This window comes from Haliotis asinina, chromosome 11 (assembly GCF_037392515.1).
Source record: "Haliotis asinina isolate JCU_RB_2024 chromosome 11, JCU_Hal_asi_v2, whole genome shotgun sequence".
NCBI lineage: Eukaryota > Metazoa > Mollusca > Gastropoda > Lepetellida > Haliotidae > Haliotis > Haliotis asinina.
The window spans coordinates 15,204,406-15,224,454 of NC_090290.1; the positions used below are offsets into that span (position 1 = coordinate 15,204,406).

General features: G+C 40.1%; 1 protein-coding gene and 1 pseudogene across 1 annotated transcript; both read right to left on the bottom strand.

Moving 5' to 3' along the window:
* LOC137255257 (uncharacterized) overlaps window positions 1-20,049 on the bottom strand; it is a 285,609-nt pseudogene that overhangs the window by 7,749 nt on the left and 257,811 nt on the right.
* LOC137256375 (uncharacterized) lies at window positions 2-18,660 on the bottom strand (the record flags this gene model as incomplete). The annotated part of the gene is made up of 4 exons (XM_067794205.1): window positions 18,610-18,660; window positions 8,832-9,081; window positions 3,074-3,148; window positions 2-2,736 (listed from the first exon to the last, which is right to left on the bottom strand). Coding segments are annotated over exons 3-4 (2,802 nt in total), but the record flags the coding sequence as incomplete, so codon positions are not given.

The following is a 20,049-nucleotide window of genomic DNA, read 5'->3' on the forward strand; positions in this document are numbered from 1 at the left end:
CCTCACATGCCAACATCAAACAGTCATCGTTGTGCTTGTCCCTCAGTGACAGATCAGCTCCCTCTGACACAAGAAGATTATATACATCATAGTCTCCTCTTGCAGCTGCCATCATAACAGCTGATCGATTGTGAAACCTGTCCTTCCTGTTGATGTCAAAGGTTTTCAAAGAAAGAAGGTGTTTTACTATAGACACGTTACCTCCCTCACATGCCAACATCAAACAGTCACGGTTGTGCTTATCCCTCAGTAACAGATCAGCTCCCTTCGACACAAGAAGACTATAAACATCATAGTCTCCTCTTTCTGCTGCCATCATAACAGCCGATCGCTTCAGTAACCCACCTGTCCTGTTAATATCAACGTTTGTCAAGGAAAGAAGGTGTTTTACTATAGACACGTTACCTCTTTTATATGCCAACATCAAACAGTCATTGTTGTCGTCATCAGTCAGTGACAGATCAGCTCCCTCTGACACGAGAAGATTATATACATCATAGTCTCCTCTTGCAGCTGCCATCATAACAGCTGATCGATTCTTGGACCCTCCCTTCCTGTTGATATCAAAGGTCTTCAAGGAAAGAAGGTGTTTTACTATAGACACGTTACCTCCTTCACATGCCAACATCAAACAGTCATGGTTGTATCTATCAGTCAGTGACAGATCAGCTCCCTCTGAGACAAGAAGATTGTAAACATCATAGTGTCCACTGACAGCTGCAATCATCAGTGCTGTTACTTCACTCCATCCTCCTCGCATGTCTAAAGTTATGTTTTCACGCGTCAGTAAATAGTTTACAACTGATACGTGACCATTGACGCATCCGCGGTGAAATGGGTTCATATTGGCATACTTGTTCATTTTCGTTAGGTCTACTTTGTGCGAAACAAGAAGTTTCAGGATTTTTATATGCCCTGACTCAGCACATAATATGGCAGGGGTGTTTCCATCTTCGTCACCTAGATTGATCAGGTGTGGAAACTGTTTAAGAAGAACTCTTACTATATCTTGGCTTCCTGATTTACATGAATGATGGAGACAGTTGCAATGTTGATTGTCTGTCGCTGAAACATCAGCTCCTTCTTTCAGTAAGAGGGTGAACACATCCAGCTGTCCTGCCTCAGCAGCAATCATCAGCAGTGTTTTGTGGTCCTTGGTTCTGTGGTCTACATCAAATGTGTCACGCTGTTTAAGTACAGCAGCAATACGCTGAAGATGCTGGAGATTACCAGTCTGTATACAGCCTATGATGCTATCGTATAAGTCAGTGACAACAGAATTTGAAAGCCCTTCCTCTCCACACATCAGTGACAATGAGCGTTCCAACAGGGAATGGTTAGTTGAAAGCGAGACCCAATACAGAAAGGATTCACCGGAGCTCCTATCTTTTCTGTGAACAACATCTGGCAGGTCTGGCTTAATTTGTGCCAAGAAGGAGGAGGATAGTTTGTCGTCACTAAATATAGGGTGACCGACTGTCCATCTAAAACACCCTTCTCGGACACCTTGCACCAGTCTGGTAATCACTAATGGATGTAGGTTTGAAGTGATGTAGATCATGTTTGTGACATCATCAACGTGGCTTGACTGAAAGCCATCATCCTTGTTAAGTCTGACTCTTTCGTATAGGAACTGCAGAGAGCAGTGTTTTAGTAACAACACGTCATTGAGATGGCCCAAAGCACATGCTGTGGCGTCGTGAATGGATGGATGAGAGAAGGAGGCTATATGATTCACCATTGTACAGTAGGTGCCGGTAAAGTTCCTGATCTCCTTCCCGATGTCTGTACGAGTGCAGGATGCTATCTCCTCCTTTACAACCTGAAACAATGCTGCACATTGTGTCCCCGACTTGAAGGAGACAAGATCCAACTTCCCCCCACACAGGACGAGGAGAACGAGAGCTGCTGATCTGCTGCTACCTTCACGGATTATGGCGTCAAGGTCATCTCTCAGATAGGTCACGGGCATCTGAAAGAAGCTAGTAATATTGTGCATCTGGAGGACTGGGTTGGTACAGTAAAGTTGACAGATCAGTGGAAACCCAAACATGTTGTCTTGTAACTGTATAATTGTGTTCTTGTCCTGACTGGAGATATCAAACATTTGATTTCTTTTCAAGAAGGAATTTAGTATAGACTCCCTTTCTTCTGTAGTCAGAGTGTTTGTGGTCAAATCAATGACAGTCTCAGGTCTAAAGAGTTTTATTTTGTACTTATAAAGTCTGTTACACCCTTCATTCCAGTCGTATGTTCTAGATGTGAAGATGAAGCAAACTTTGTTGATTTTTTTCGCATTTGCGTCAGACAAAGTCTCAGTTTTCTTTTTGTCTTCATTCAGTTTCTTCTGCTCTCTCTTCTTTTTGTCCTGTTCTTCCTTTTGGACTGAAATATTTACTAAAGCATCAGTCAGGACAGTCAACACTTTCCTGATTTTCTGCAGATTAGACGGAAATACTATAGAACCAAATATATCATCAAACACAATCAGCATGTGACACTGTCGCTGAATTATTGCATCTACCTGAAACTCTTCAGTATTATCAACAAACAGAACTTCGTATTTCTTTTGCAGATATTTCTCACATATCTTGAGAGCAATGCTTGTTTTCCCATCGCCAGGAGCTCCACAAAGTGTCACATGGCTGTGTCTTTTCACGAGTTCTTTTGCTTTGTGTAGAGTGCCAATTTCCTGAAACACTTCATTGAGCTGCTTGATCCTTATGCTGAGCGATGCTGAAAACAATAACATCAGAGAACTAGAACACATCTTTCCAAATATTGAAACATCAGACGAATTGAGGTTTTAAGAAAAATAGATGAGAACAATAAGTCTGCAATTATATTACATTCTACTGTAGATTTTCACATAAACCTTGGGCAGTGGTTGGGACAAAACAAAAGGAATCTATTATATTCTTTCTCCAATAAAACTAGCAGCATCTGTCTACAAAAGTAATGTTGCAATTGCATACTAAGCTAAGTTTATAGTTAAGTCCATTCCTAACCGTTGCATAGGAGATAGAGATAGAAGACATGTTTTGGCTATAAGTGACCGGTCACTAACAGATACCTTGTGACACACAGCCATGATGTCTGGCTTTCTCCTCAGATAAGGTGAACAGATTATCATGAGACATTGAGCAGCCTGGAACGAGAAACAACATTTGAATGAGGTGGCAAGGGCAGGCGACATTGGGATACTGCACTACCTGGAACAACACAACACTGATGAACTCGGACAATTCACACTTCGGTAAAGAACAGCCTGGAACAGAAAACCAATTAATTAAATTCTGTGACAAGAAACAAAAGTGAACGACTCTTACTGAGATACTAACATTATGGTACGGGGACAGGGACAGATAAAACAGAGATACTGAACATCATGGTACAAGAAAACAACATTGTAGGACGAGGATAGATATGACAGAGATACTGAACATCATGGTACAAGAAAACAACATTGTAGGACGAGGATAGATATGACTGAGATACTGAACATCATGGTACAAGAAAACAACATTGTAGGACGAGGATAGATATGACAGAGATACTGAACATCATGGTACAAGAAAACAACATTGTAGGACGAGGATAGATATGACTGAGATACTGAACATCATGGTACAAGAAAACAACATTGTAGGACGAGGATAGATATGACAGAGATACTGAACATCATGGTACAAGAAAACAACATTGTAGGACGAGGATAGATATGACAGAGATACTGAACATCATGGTACAAGAAAACAACATTGTAGGACGAGGATAGATATGACAGAGATACTGAACATCATGGTACAAGAAAACATTGTAGGACGAGGATAGATATGACAGAGATACTGAACATCATGGTACAAGAAAACAACATTGTAGGACGAGGATAGATATGACAGAGATACTGAACATCATGGTACAAGAAAACAACATTGTAGGACGAGGATAGATATGACTGAGATACTGAACATCATGGTACAAGAAAACAACATTGTAGGACGAGGATAGATATGACTGAGATACTGAACATCATGGTACAAGAAAACAACACTGTAGGACGAGGATAGATATGACTGAGATACTGAACATCATGGTACAAGAAAACAACATTGTAGGACGAGGATAGATATGACAGAGATACTGAACATCATGGTACAAGAAAACAACATTGTAGGACGAGGATAGATATGACTGAGATACTGAACATCATGGTACAAGAAAACAACATTGTAGGACGAGGATAGATATGACAGAGATACTGAACATCATGGTACAAGAAAACAACATTGTAGGACGAGGATAGATATGACAGAGATACTGAACATCATGGTACAAGAAAACAACATTGTAGGACGAGGATAGATATGACAGAGATACTGAACATCATGGTACAAGAAAACAACATTGTAGGACGAGGATAGATATGACAGAGATACTGAACATCATGGTACAAGAAAACAACATTGTAGGACGAGGATAGATATGACAGAGATACTGAACATCATGGTACAAGAAAACAACATTGTAGGACGAGGATAGATATGACAGAGATACTGAACATCATGGTACAAGAAAACAACATTGTAGGACGAGGATAGATATGACAGAGATACTGAACATCATGGTACAAGAAAACAACATTGTAGGACGAGGATAGATATGACTGAGATACTGAACATCATGGTACAAGAAAACAACATTGTAGGACGAGGATAGATATGACAGAGATACTGAACATCATGGTACAAGAAAACAACATTGTAGGACGAGGATAGATATGACAGAGATACTGAGCATCATGGTACAAGAAAACAACATTGTAGGACGAGGATAGATATGACTGAGATACTGAACATCATGGTACAAGAAAACAACATTGTAGGAAGAGGATAGATATGACAGAGATACTGAACATCATGGTACAAGAAAACAACATTGTAGGACGAGGATAGATATGACTGAGATACTGAACATCATGGTACAAGAAAACAACATTGTAGGACGAGGATAGATATGACAGAGATACTGAACATCATGGTACAAGAAAACAAAAAATGTAGGACGAGGATAGATATGACAGAGATACTGAACATCATGGTACAAGAAAACAACATTGTAGGACGAGGATAGATATGACTGAGATACTGAACATCATGGTACAAGAAAACAACATTGTAGGACGAGGATAGATATGACTGAGATACTGAACATCATGGTACAAGAAAACAACATTGTAGGACGAGGATAGATATGACAGAGATACTGAACATCATGGTACAAGAAAACAAAAAATGTAGGACGAGGATAGATATGACAGAGATACTGAACATCATGGTACAAGAAAACAACATTGTAGGACGAGGATAGATATGACAGAGATACTGAACATCATGGTACAAGAAAACAACATTGTAGGACGAGGATAGATATGACTGAGATACTGAACATCATGGTACAAGAAAACAACATTGTAGGACGAGGATAGATATGACTGAGATACTGAACATCATGGTACAAGAAAACAACACTGTAGGACGAGGATAGATATGACTGAGATACTGAACATCATGGTACAAGAAAACAACATTGTAGGACGAGGATAGATATGACAGAGATACTGAACATCATGGTACAAGAAAACAACATTGTAGGACGAGGATAGATATGACTGAGATACTGAACATCATGGTACAAGAAAACAACATTGTAGGACGAGGATAGATATGACAGAGATACTGAACATCATGGTACAAGAAAACAACATTGTAGGACGAGGATAGATATGACAGAGATACTGAACATCATGGTACAAGAAAACAACATTGTAGGACGAGGATAGATATGACAGAGATACTGAACATCATGGTACAAGAAAACAACATTGTAGGACGAGGATAGATATGACAGAGATACTGAACATCATGGTACAAGAAAACAACATTGTAGGACGAGGATAGATATGACAGAGATACTGAACATCATGGTACAAGAAAACAACATTGTAGGACGAGGATAGATATGACTGAGATACTGAACATCATGGTACAAGAAAACAACATTGTAGGACGAGGATAGATATGACAGAGATACTGAACATCATGGTACAAGAAAACAACATTGTAGGACGAGGATAGATATGACTGAGATACTGAACATCATGGTACAAGAAAACAACATTGTAGGACGAGGATAGATATGACAGAGATACTGAACATCATGGTACAAGAAAACAACATTGTAGGACGAGGATAGATATGACAGAGATACTGAGCATCATGGTACAAGAAAACAACATTGTAGGACGAGGATAGATATGACTGAGATACTGAACATCATGGTACAAGAAAACAACATTGTAGGAAGAGGATAGATATGACAGAGATACTGAACATCATGGTACAAGAAAACAACATTGTAGGACGAGGATAGATATGACTGAGATACTGAACATCATGGTACAAGAAAACAACATTGTAGGACGAGGATAGATATGACAGAGATACTGAACATCATGGTACAAGAAAACAAAAAATGTAGGACGAGGATAGATATGACAGAGATACTGAACATCATGGTACAAGAAAACAACATTGTAGGACGAGGATAGATATGACTGAGATACTGAACATCATGGTACAAGAAAACAACATTGTAGGACGAGGATAGATATGACTGAGATACTGAACATCATGGTACAAGAAAACAACATTGTAGGACTAGGATAGTTATGACTGAGATACTGAACATCATGGTACAAGAAAACAACACTGTAGGACGAGGATAGATATGACAGAGATACTGAACATCATGGTACAAGAAAACAACATTGTAGGACGAGGATAGATATGACAGAGATACTGAACATCATGGTACAAGAAAACAACATTGTAGGACGAGGATAGATATGACAGAGATACTGAGCATCATGGTACAAGAAAACAACATTGTAGGACGAGGATAGATATGACAGAGATACTGAACATCATGGTACAAGAAAACAACATTGTAGGACGAGGATAGATATGACTGAGATACTGAACATCATGGTACAAGAAAACAACATTGTAGGACGAGGATAGATATGACAGAGATACTGAACATCATGGTACAAGAAAACAACATTGTAGGACGAGGATAGATATGACTGAGATACTGAACATCATGGTACAAGAAAACAACATTGTAGGACGAGGATAGATATGACAGAGATACTGAACATCATGGTACAAGAAAACAACATTGTAGGACGAGGATAGATATGACTGAGATACTGAACATCATGGTACAAGAAAACAACATTGTAGGACGAGGATAGATATGACAGAGATACTGAACATCATGGTACAAGAAAACAACACTGTAGGACGAGGATAGATATGACTGAGATACTGAACATCATGGTACAAGAAAACAACATTGTAGGACGAGGATAGATATGACAGAGTTACTGAACATCATGGTACAAGAAAACAACATTGTAGGACGAGGATAGATATGACTGAGATACTGAACATCATGGTACAAGAAAACAACATTGTAGGACGAGGATAGATATGACAGAGATACTGAACATCATGGTACAAGAAAACAACATTGTAGGACGAGGAAAGATATGACAGAGATACTGAACATCATGGTACAAGAAAACAACATTGTAGGACGAGGATAGATATGACAGAGATACTGAACATCATGGTACAAGAAAACAACATTGTAGGACGAGGATAGATATGACAGAGATACTGAACATCATGGTACAAGAAAACAACCTTGTAGGACGAGGATAGATATGACAGAGGTACTGAACATCATGGTACAAGAAAACAACATTGTAGGACGAGGATAGATATGACAGAGATACTGAACATCATGGTACAAGAAAACAACATTGTAGGACGAGGATAGATATGACAGAGATACTGAACATCATGGTACAAGAAAACAACATTGTAGGACGAGGATAGATATGACTGAGATACTGAACATCATGGTACAAGAAAACAACATTGTAGGACGAGGATAGATATGACAGAGATACTGAACATCATGGTACAAGAAAACAACATTGTAGGACGAGGATAGATATGACAGAGATACTGAACATTATGGTACAAGAAAACAACCTTGTAGGACGAGGATAGATATGACAGAGATACTGAACATCATGGTACAAGAAAACAACATTGTAGGACGAGGATAGATATGACTGAACATACTGAACATTAAATTACAAGAAAACAACTTTGAAGGACGGCGACAGATATGACTGAGATACTGAACAGCCTGGAGCAAGCACATACGAAGTAATAGGTAATATTTGAAAAAAAAAAAATTATAAATTCTTGTGTTGAAGAAGGGTTGGATTGTATCCCTCCGCCATTTTACACCCTTCTATTACTGCCGGATTTTCTGATGGCAACAGCGACTACATGTCAATAAAGACTACCCGGTGAATTTTGTCCTTCAATGTCTGTCTGAATGAAAGCTTATGGTATCGACAGCACTTAAGTTTAGCAGTTGATTTACTAGCCTGTCTGCGTTAACCGGTATGCTGGGATTTGGGAGAGTGGGTGTGGGTGCAGCTGGGGGGTGGTAGCAGTGGTGTTGGCTGCAGCAGATGGAGGCTCCTCTGGCTGGAGAACGGCGCTGTTGCAGGTAGCGCTCCTGGGGTCTGCACCAGAAGCGTCTGCCTCCTCCGTATGTCCGTGGTTCGCAACTGCTTTCCTCTTTGGTGGCATGGTGATGGCGAGCACGTGACGCGAAACCTACCGCAGGTATACAAAAGGGAAAATGACTTTAATGCTAAATGACATTACTCCTTCTGTTACCTCTACAGTGTGTGTTGATGGTACGGCCACGAAACTTTCTCGTTGACTCCACTCTGTTAAAGCACCATCTTGTGCTTGTGTTTGTGTTGGCGACAATGTGGATTGAATGTCCAAGTGTTCGTTTGCTTCAATAACAGACTGTGTGCCTGTTTCTGATCCTGCCATCTAGTCTTGGTGCCGATGGGGATTGTCTGCACTCTGTGACATCTCGAGTGTGTGTCAGTGGTCCAGTTTTAATTTTTCACGAGACCTGTAAATATTGATAATGGTTTAACAAATGTTTCTAAATGATTATTGCCATTAAAAGTTAAAAATACATCCTTATGACCAGAAACAACCGGACATGACAAGGCTGATCCTCCTCAGACTCATAAATTCAGATACGTCAGACAGGTTTACATTCCGAGGTAATAATGGTCAAATTTTAAACTCATGCAAGATTAAAATCGAAAAGATCTTTCAAAAATAGTTATATATGTTGATGTCCAGGAGTAACCTATTTTGTTTCATTTTCAACCACCAAGTGACACGTGAAGGTCCGGGGTAAAATGGGCCATCAGCAACAGATGCTTGCCATAAAAGGCGACTCAGCTTGTCGTAAGAGGCGACTAACGGGATCAGGTGGTCAGGCTCGCTGACTTGCTTGACGCATGTCTTCGATTTCCAATTGTGCAGATCCATGTTCATGCTGTTGATCACTGGAATATTGCTGAATGCTTAAAACTAAGCTCACTCATTTCATCCACCAAGTGAACTATTGATAAAGGCAGCTAAAGAACTTGCAAGTTTGACAATGTGTAAACCAAAAGCATGACAAAGCCCAGGTGTGGATATGAACAAGCTACCGAGTAGTTTAAAAAATCATAAATTCAACTCTGGGAGATTTCCTCACTTGAAGACAAAAACAACATGAAACAACATTAAACATGACCCACTTACAGAGATACTGTCATTATGCAGTCCCACTCCACCTGTCCATAAAACCAGGAAGTGACCAGTGACTATGTCCGCCATAGTGCAAGAATGGCGAGTTTTCGTGCAGGAATAATCTATCATATACTCTTCAGAAGAAAAAGAAACTTGATATAGAATAAAAGGAATTTTAGGAAAATATTTGACACAAACCAATCCACACTGCATCGCAACTTGTGGGTGAATGGATGCCGAAGACACGATGCCAACGACTGCTTACAAGGATTGACATCGCAGCATGAGGTGGCAAGGCACTTCAGCGTGACACATGACATCTATTAGCCACAAATGGAAATGTTATTCAATAAACGGAGGATAACCATTGCGAGTTCTCTCACTTAAGGCCGACACTGTCTTTACAACAGCCTACAGCACCTAGCAACAAGGAAGGGTGAAAGAATGGATGTAAAGCATTGAAGACCTCGGAGGAAACCCTAACGACACTGGGCCTACATTTTCGAAGGTCTCTTAGCGCTAAGATAGTTGTAGGTGCCATACATTGACATTAATTTACGACTTATTTAGCGTTAAGAGAGCTTCGAACATTTCTGTCTTGGTGGGTAAGGCCACAGAAACGCTCAAAGGTATAACTGGCAGATTTGAATCCTGGCTTTTCGGTCTATTATGAAAAGCAGCCACTGGGCCTAGTCAAAACTATAGGCATTAATTGTCTCAGCTACAGGTTTGTAGTATGCTTCTGCTAACATTAACCAAAGACAGAGACCAACAGCAAGACGGCCTACCACAAGCAAGGTTTTCTGATCGATATGTCGTTGATTTTGTGTTTGAATACTGACTTAAAGTGGCTGTGACTTCTATGGTGAGCTCACACTTCCATCTCATCTGTATGGAGTTGTGTTATGGATGTTAATATCTGGGTTGATGCCTATTTTCTATTCACTCGTAGCAAGTGCAGTCTCGTTATTCGTCCGTGTGGGTGTGGAATTGTGTTATAGATGTAAATATCTTGGTTCATGCCTATGTTCTATTTACTGGTAGCAACTGCAGTTTCGTTATTCGGTTCACATTAACTCATTTCATATCACTAGGATATATTGGTAAACCTATTCTGAAAACGTCTACTTTTGAAAAAGCTTTTTTCGATGTGTCTTGATAGTGCTTGATGGCGATTTTTTCTGCTGAGCAAAAGCTGTCTCCTGGCCTATAATATTTGAAAGTGTTTATGTTTGTGCACCAAGAACAGAATTCATACATTCTGATTGCATGATTAAGTCTTACAACACTTGGATGAGAAAACCTGTTCGATTTCTAGATTTCTTCCCAAGCAACTTCAGGTCCCTGTTGAAACCTCCAAACACGGAAATCCTTACTAATCCTTATCAAAACCCATAAGGTCATCTCTCCACTCATGACATAAAATTTGCTCATCACTTGCGATCCCATTCTTTTAGCCTTTAGCTAGCGTCTGTGAGGGGCATATTGTAACCGATTGGAATACCCACACGGAACGTACTCATTATTGACACCTTCATTGTGCAGTCGTGTGGAAGCGAGTGCTTATGCCTTTTAAAAATATGATCCTAATCTGGTAATAAAGACCTAATAGGAACAAACTTTCTGAGTTTTACACAACTCTCTTAAAAAGTCACACCACACCCAGTTGTCACGCACCAATTGTATACCTGAAGGCGAAAGTTTATTCATGAATTTCATGCAAATATGTTCGACGATGGTATGATCAAAAATATTGTATCGGAGTACTGTCCCAGTTATCCACCACCTTGGCACTATTGACGTACATGATATATTTTTCTAATAAATCGATAAAACTCATTCCGTTCGCACCCACCACGACGTCCTGGTCCGCTAGGATCTTTGTACAGTTAACATGTTCTGCTTGCTCTAACAAGCACCGTTGAGAAGTCATGTCCAATATGGAAACCAGACGCTCTATCATTCAAAGTCGGACACATTGTATGCGATGGTTTTAATAGTATTTTTTCACTAAACTACGACATTTATTATACCTGATAGAGCTTCCCTCACACCAAAAGCTTCAACCAGAATACTTACATTAAGTAATCTGGTTCAGTAGAAACCATTCCTTAGGACTTAATAAAGACAAAGGACCACCCAAAACACACACAGATTACCGGGAATTGAATTATAACCACTCTCAAAAATGACTGGTTCACATTTACCAGCTATAGTTACATATCAAGAGTTGTACATTTATCTCACTCAGATTAACAAAACCGATAAGGCTAAATAAAAAAAGTGAAATGTTTTTTTTCGGGCATCGGCTCGTCACTCTTAATTTTTTATTGTCATTTAAAAAAATAATTTTGACTTGACTGCGTTCCGATCATCCATTCGTCCACAACAAGAATGAGTGGCCTGTAAGAACGAGTGTGACTAAATCTGCAACTTATCAACAGGTGCTAAACCTCCCAAGCTGTATTTCTCAGAGAAAAATTTGTTCCTCCCTTTTGTATAAAATTTACCCTCTCAAGACACATTTTACATTGAACGATTTAACAAAATTCACTGTTCTTTGTACCCGCTTTACACAACAAAATAAAAAAATAAGATTTAATACTACTTCTTTAAACGCTTGATGTAAACACACAATATCTCTGTTGACCTCAGTAAATTTAAAGTACCTAGTGATTTTATTTCCATTTTAAGCTTTCAATAATTTTACCGTCCATTCCTGTCCATAAACATAGTCGTTTATGAAATGCAGCAATATGTGATCGTTAAAACTATTCGAATTTTTCAGACATAGAGTTGTCATTCAACTGTGAAGTCTGTGATAATCTAGTTGTTTTACTGTCCTTCCTTGACAGGTCTTTATAAATTTAATTCTAATCATTATAAATTCATACCTTGTTTTATGGCTGAAATATTGCCGATGTGACTTAAAATCCTAACTCACTCACTCACTCAAGGTTGGGCTATTCTTTAGCCAACATAAAGTCGGTCGGCTTGTCCCGTAATATCATGAGTTGGTCACGAATGAATGGTCAGGCAGTCTCCCAGTCCCTAAACCACATAATTTCCCCTTCTCTATTGCCCTTCCTACAATGATAAAGTCCTAAACGAAACAAGCCATGATTCTCTCAGGTCTGCATTTCCCATCTCGCAGGGGCTCCTTTTCAATTTAAATGGGTTTATTACAATTATAGATATTCAGACTATACGAGTTAGTCTGTCGACTGGAATACAGGACTCACTATGACGCAGGGTCATGTGATCGATCACAACTTTGTTCCTCACTTCCTGTTCCTAACACGCGTATTTTTACTATATTGTGACGATGTCTCCAGTTGTACATATACACAGAAATGTAAATTAATAAACAATAAGATTCATTGAGTTACAAGTATCTTTAGTAGTATTAGTATTGATAACATTATTACAGTGCATATATTCCTTCATACATATTCATATTTTGCACAAAATATTCTTAACTAAGGAAATCCGTATAGGAGCAAGTCTCTGTGCATAGTGTATCTTGTTTATGACACAACTTGTAAAGCACAGCGTCAGGCAATTAGCAAACGCGTTCATGCCAGCCTTAACTAATATATCACAGATGAAATTAGTGAACTGTGTCGGCACTGGCCTTTCTTCTCGGCTACATCCCATGGTCAAGTGCAGATAGGTAGGCCCATATAGGTCGTAATCGAAAATTACCATTGTACCATCCTCTTACTACGTACTGACAGATATTTGGATTAGCAGCTGCCACAAGATGGCCATGGCTTTACCATATAGAAAATCAAGTCTTGTTAGGTAATCATCTTCTTACCACCTACCTGGTATAGTAAACCTTGTCAGCATAGGACAGATAACGCATATGGAAAACTGCAACATCAGAGAAACTTGAAAACGACAAACGGGTAGAGCTGTCGGTTATACAAATCCTGGGTTCTTCCATCTCAGGCACACTTGCTTGAATAAACCCAAGGAACTCACAGCTCTGTCCTTTCTTGTTTCAATGTTCGCTCCCAATAGCTAATTCCCAAAATCGAGGCTTGACAGCCCCTTTAACCTAATAAAGTTAAAGGTTGCCCTAACCGGCACAAACAAGCTGTCTTAACATCATCGCTTCCATCATTATCAGTATTTGCGGTACTATGATGTGCCATAAAATCGCCATATACATGTTGGTTTTGTCCACACCTCTACTTGTCACTGTCGACACGTCTGGATGTCGACCTCGGGAGCGTTTACCCTATATGTTCTGGCTACCCCAGGATCTGGGTGTAGAGTCAGTAGGGGACGGTGGACGGTGGACGGTGTGTGACAGATGCACCCACAGATCTTCCCGGACAGCATGCAACAACGTACTACCCTTGTAGTAGTATCGGGTTTCGGGGTTCTCACCGCACAGCCGATACAGCTCTTGACGTTGATGAGAAGGAAGGTCATTGTCATCCCCTACACCTGGATCTTTCAATACTCTTTTCACCTTAACCGAGTGTCTTCCAAATGACACGTGCGGGCTATTATGTGTCTTGTCTTGTTCCAGCTGGTGAATATCCTGTGGGCTCGTTCTATGTCGCGGGGATGACAGATCTCTCATTACACGTGTTTTGTTAAGTACCCCTAAAACTTTCTGTGCAATTTGCAGTGTCTCTCCTTATTCCCATTCTCCGGTACACCATACAACACCAGGTCGTTACGTCTATGTTGCTCTTAGTCCTCAACACATGCTGCACAAACATCATGGACTTATGTATATAGTTTCAGGACATCACTTCCAAACAAAATATACAATCTTGTTCCAAATCAGATATGGTGTAGATAAAGGGAAATTAGACGATGTCTCGAGCGTCTTACAGACTCGTCTAACTCAACAGTGGAACTGGTCCTCAGAGAACCATGTTTGTTTTGAAAGAATACTAATTGATTCGGGTGGTCAGACTCGATGACTTGGTTCAAAATCATCGTGTCCCAGTTGCATTGACTGATGCCCTTAATGCTAATTACGGGATTGTCTGTCCACACTGGATTATTTACTGACCGCAGTTATATATCCATAAGATTGCTGAGTGAGGCGTTGAACAACAAACAAACCAGATAGCCCGGATGTGCAGGAAGGAGGACGTATTGACGATGCATGTCTTTCTCAACGCCGTCAGTATCCAGTTTGAGAGAACCTCACCCGTGACGCTGAAACCCAAGTTCAGTTCCCCACGAGGGTACAATATTGCTAAACGCAGCTTAAACCATACTCACTCACTCGCTCACTCACTCATTCACTCACTCACTCACTCACTCACTGTTAGGGTCACTGTTAATGTCACTTTTGAGTTCATTCTGTTCACAGTTCCGTTCAATGTTCAGATAATTGCTCATTTCACTGTTCTTGTTACTGTGAAGTGCATGGTCCTGCTGGTCTGGGGAGGCTCGGGCTCGAATTCGACTTCAATAACCCAATCTTGGAGTCAGAAGAGGTTAACGGGACTGGGTGGTCACACTGGCTGACTTGGTTGACACGTGTCATCGTATCCCATTTACATAGCTCGATGCTCATGCTGTTGATCACTGGATTGCCTGGTTCATTTACGGACGGCCGCCATATATTCAAACAAGAACGACAACTTTCACCTTGTATGACCAGACTCGTTCAACTGATTGTCACGCCGATGCGCATGTTGTTGTTGATCATTGGACTGTACGGTTCATACTCAATTATTTGCAGACTGCCAGCATGTAGCTGGAATATTGCAGTGTGGGGCGTAAAACTAAACTCACTCACCCACTTCAGCAACTCATCATTATCAAATTATGAAAACATTCCCATTTCAAACTTATGTCTTTGAATGAAATATTGACAAAACGTAATCCTAGTAGAAAAATAGTACCTTTGAAGATAATGATGCAATGCATTCACCTTCAGAAGTAAATCAAAAGTGTCATTTACAAAGTCAATTTGCTCCTGCAGTAAAATACTTGTCATAAGTAAATTTACTTAAATTTGATTAAATTTAATTACTTAAATGATTAAATACAAGGAAATGTACTCCTGTAAGTTAATGTGCACATGTAAAAGCATGCTTTAGACTCACAGATTCGGTCAGACAGGTTTAAGTTTGAGGGTAATTATGAACCTGGTCAAATTTTAAATTCATGCAAGATTAAAAGGAACTAGCAATTTAACAACGCCTGTACCACTGATTCTTATGCATGACAAAGAGTAGGTCTGGACATATACAAGCCGCCATGTAACTTCATAAATCATCATTTCAACTTCAAATGGAAGTTGGAAATTACCAGTCCTGACTATCAGCTGAAACAATAAAACTGAAAAAAAAACACAAAAAAACCCACAGAAGACCATCTTGCAAAGACATGTGTACATGTTGATTGGCTACCTTACCTAATAGGCTTTGACAGTTTAGTCTGGGAAAACACTCAGTTTCACATGGTTGTATGTGAATTAGTGAATGGAGTAACTTTATCAACACAAGAGCGGGGTCACTGCTCACAGTCTCTAGAGCTCACATTTACTAAGTTGATTTTTTGGCATAAGCACCCAAACGCACTGGTGGTATGGTAGATATGACGGCCCGAGAATGCTACTACAAACGACAACACACCTGTTTTTTGGCAATGTCTCCATTAGTGCTGCAATTTATCAAATCGCTTAGTTTACGAAAAACAAAATTCGAACAACCAGTAGCGGTGGGGGTGGGGGTGGGGAGTTCAGCATACGTCGTATTGAGGAAAGACTATGTGGCTCAAAAGGAGAAAGAAAGATCAACATGCTTAGAAGCGACTTCCAATAGAAAAGCACTGTGATTCCAAGTCTGAATTCAAAAAAGCATTTTCCAAGTCACCCATGAAGACATGAGGTCTGCCGAAAGATTAAAACGTTATATTCAATAAACAGGGGATAGCCGTTGCGTAGATTTTAACTGCACTTGGGTTTCTTATATCAAGTTTAATTCTCTCTCTTAAGGGTTGCACTGCTCCGATATTGCCTATCCTGCCTAGCGACAAGGACGGCGAGAAAAATGGATTAAAATATTTAAAGTCCTTGGGGGAATCCCTTGCAAGACTGGCGGGTTAATCATGGAAGTGCCCAGGGTATAGTTGATAGTCATTGTATCCTAGCTATTGGGCCTATCAATTTATGGTATTCCTTGGTATGATCAGAACCCATCAAGATCACCCCTCCACTCGTTACTCGTGACATAAATATTTGCACATAACTTGCCACCCCATTCTTTTAGCGTCTTGGTGGCTTCTTTGAGGGACATATTGTACACGATTGGAATACCGAACTCCTAGTAAAAACTCTTATGCGCACGCCAAACGTTCGGATTACTGACTAGTTCCACGGTCCTGTGGAACAGGGTGCTTATTTATTTTAGAATTATGTGGCTATAAGTATAAGCGGTAGTATAAGCGAAACATGATAACAAAATTGCTCAACCTTGGAGAGTCACACCACACCCAGTTATCACGCATGTTTCATTTGTTTCTGCTTGTCCTACATATCTTCACTGATAACGTTAGACAGCGTTCGGACTTGTGATCTAATCATGGTCCATATGTACATTTGAATCGAAACAACTCAACTTATATGCAAATCGCTCTGTAACTGCAGTGGGAACTGTTAAAAGGAGACCTCAGAATCACCGAGACCGATATCTGACAAAATGATGTCAAGTGAATTTTTATTAATTGCTTTACTACTAAACATAACTCTTGTTTGTTATATTTCCAGAAAGTATTATAAATAGCCCTTTCTCACATACTGCAACAAGTGAAGACAATGTTTTGTCAGCGACCATTCACTCTTTGATTTTCGTCGAACGTCTTAGATTTTTCATAAAGTGGGCCAAAAACTCGAACATACCCCAAAATAAGATTTATCACGTGGTTCCCTAGCACTGTGAAAGGTTTCCTGTTTTCAGCAGGGAAAGTCACATAACGTTAGGATTGGAAATCCTTGATTTCTGACTGCCGTCTTTGACGCCATCGTGGATTTTTCGGAAAATGGTCCCCCAAAACGGGCACTCCTCCAAAATATGTTTTTGTCATGATATTACCCAACACTCTGCAAGGTTTCATACTTTAGTCCAGGGTGTAACAATCAGCTTCAAAATCAGACCTAAGGCACTGGGCCTCGTTTCACAACACTCTCGTAAGCCTAAGGTCTCGTAAGTTTTCTCGTAGCCAGTGTACTCCCTATACTGTAACACAGGAGCTACGGTTGCTACGAGAAAAGTTACGAGATCTTAGGCTTATGGGAGCTTTGTGAAACGGGGCCCTGTACCATAAGACTTGGCCTTATAAAAAAAACTCGTGCTAACGGGAAATGAAATATTAACCCTCATCAAGTTATCAAGAAGTGTGCATTTATCTCGATCAGATTAGCGCAGCGGATAAGAATCGAGGTGAAAACGCAAGATGTGTGGAAATGGCCGCCTTCTGTCATCTATGTATACGACTACTTAGGACATGGCTCAAAAGATCAGGGTATTTGTTAAGGTGGCTTGTGACAGTTTGCATCCTAGATTCGACCAGTACCATGCTCTTTGTTCATTATACACCTGTCTCTGTAAATTCAGTTTGTATAAGCAGTATTTGCTTTTGCTTTTCCTTTGATTAAAAGCAATAACACTTCATGAATTTTGAAAGGTATTTACGTAGACCCCACCTTCGTTCACCAAAACGCAGATGAATCAAAGTGAACAGTGTGTTGAAACAACTGCTGTCTATGTTCTTATGTTGTACGTGTATCCCCTTTGGGTGTTTCGTGCTATAACTAGCACACGTATGTAACATGACACCATACTTTTCAACAGAACAAGAACCATCTTACCTTCACCGCTCTTAATGTCGCTGGGCTGTGATATCTAGGACAGACTGATATGTATCACCTGATGATATATGCAGTCTTATCTTGACAAGCAAAGGGGCCCTGATCAAGGTTGTTATAAATCTGAACAATCGTTTATGACAATACAAACGTGTGTGTTTCTTTGTTTAGGTGGGGTAGATTCGTAATCATTGCTTAAGCCTCCCCTATTGATGACACCACACTTGAACGTATGTGCTGAAGATCAGGTTATGTTTGAATTTCTTTCCATTTGCTACTGCCTCACCTGGGCCTCTTGTGCAGTGTAAACTCGAATCTTGAACTTCACCCTGTATTGATTTAACACATGTCACGGTGACATCACCTTCGTCACCACCTCCTGCACTATCAATAGAAGTTATTTGCGAAGTGATTTTAAATATGAAAATACAATGCCATTAAGACAGTGGTCAAATGTAACACATGCAATATTAAGGATTACACATCTCAGTAAAGTGCCGATTTTAACACTTTGTTTGGTTGAGTCCCACCCAGGAACCCACTCCATTTGAGCCAATATAAAAGAGATAGATAGATAGATAGATAGATAGATAGATAGATAGATAGATAGATAGATAGAAAGAAAGAATGTCGCTTACCGGCATATGATCCTTATTCCAAACGTAAGGTGAAACATGGAAATGCAGTACATCGTATAGAGAGAAGTAATGGAGTATATTATGCTGAGAAGTCATAAATATGCCGGTCATGCAGTGAGACCTCATGGAAATGCAGTACATTAAGCAGTGAGACCGTGGGGTCATCCAGTATATCATAGAGTGAGACCTCATGGACATACAGTATATCATGCAGTGAGACGTCATGGACATGCCGTGTAACATGCAGTGAGACCTCATTGACATGCAGTATATCGTGCAGTGAGACTTGTTTACGTCCGACAGATCTGGTATGACAGACTAACGAAATGGTGAAGTGGTCGACCTCTGTGAAGTCGTTGTGTTGCCTACATGGTTGTGTTGCCTATCAGGGTGTTAATTGTGGTGACTGGTGTCCGTTTTGAATCGACAAGCACCATGCCTGTAGTTGATTGTGTACCTTGGTTCCCACATACAAGTGCTTGGTTACAAATGCAGGATTATACGTGAACAGGGACTGATGCTGTGTCACATACTTCGTTCGGAAGTCACATGGTTAAAAACACAGTGAGTGTGCGGATGCGTGTATGTCGGAAATTACCGTTAACGTTCATCTGAGTATATGTCAGACCAATCCGAATTGAGACAATCCAGTGGTCAACAACATGAGCATCGATCTACGCAACTGGGATGTTTCAACCAAGTCTGACTACCAGATCGGACTGGACGCTTCTTATGACAAACATGGGTTGCTGAGGACCAATTCTAAACCACATCTCCAAGATCTGTTTAAAATTTTATAATGCAT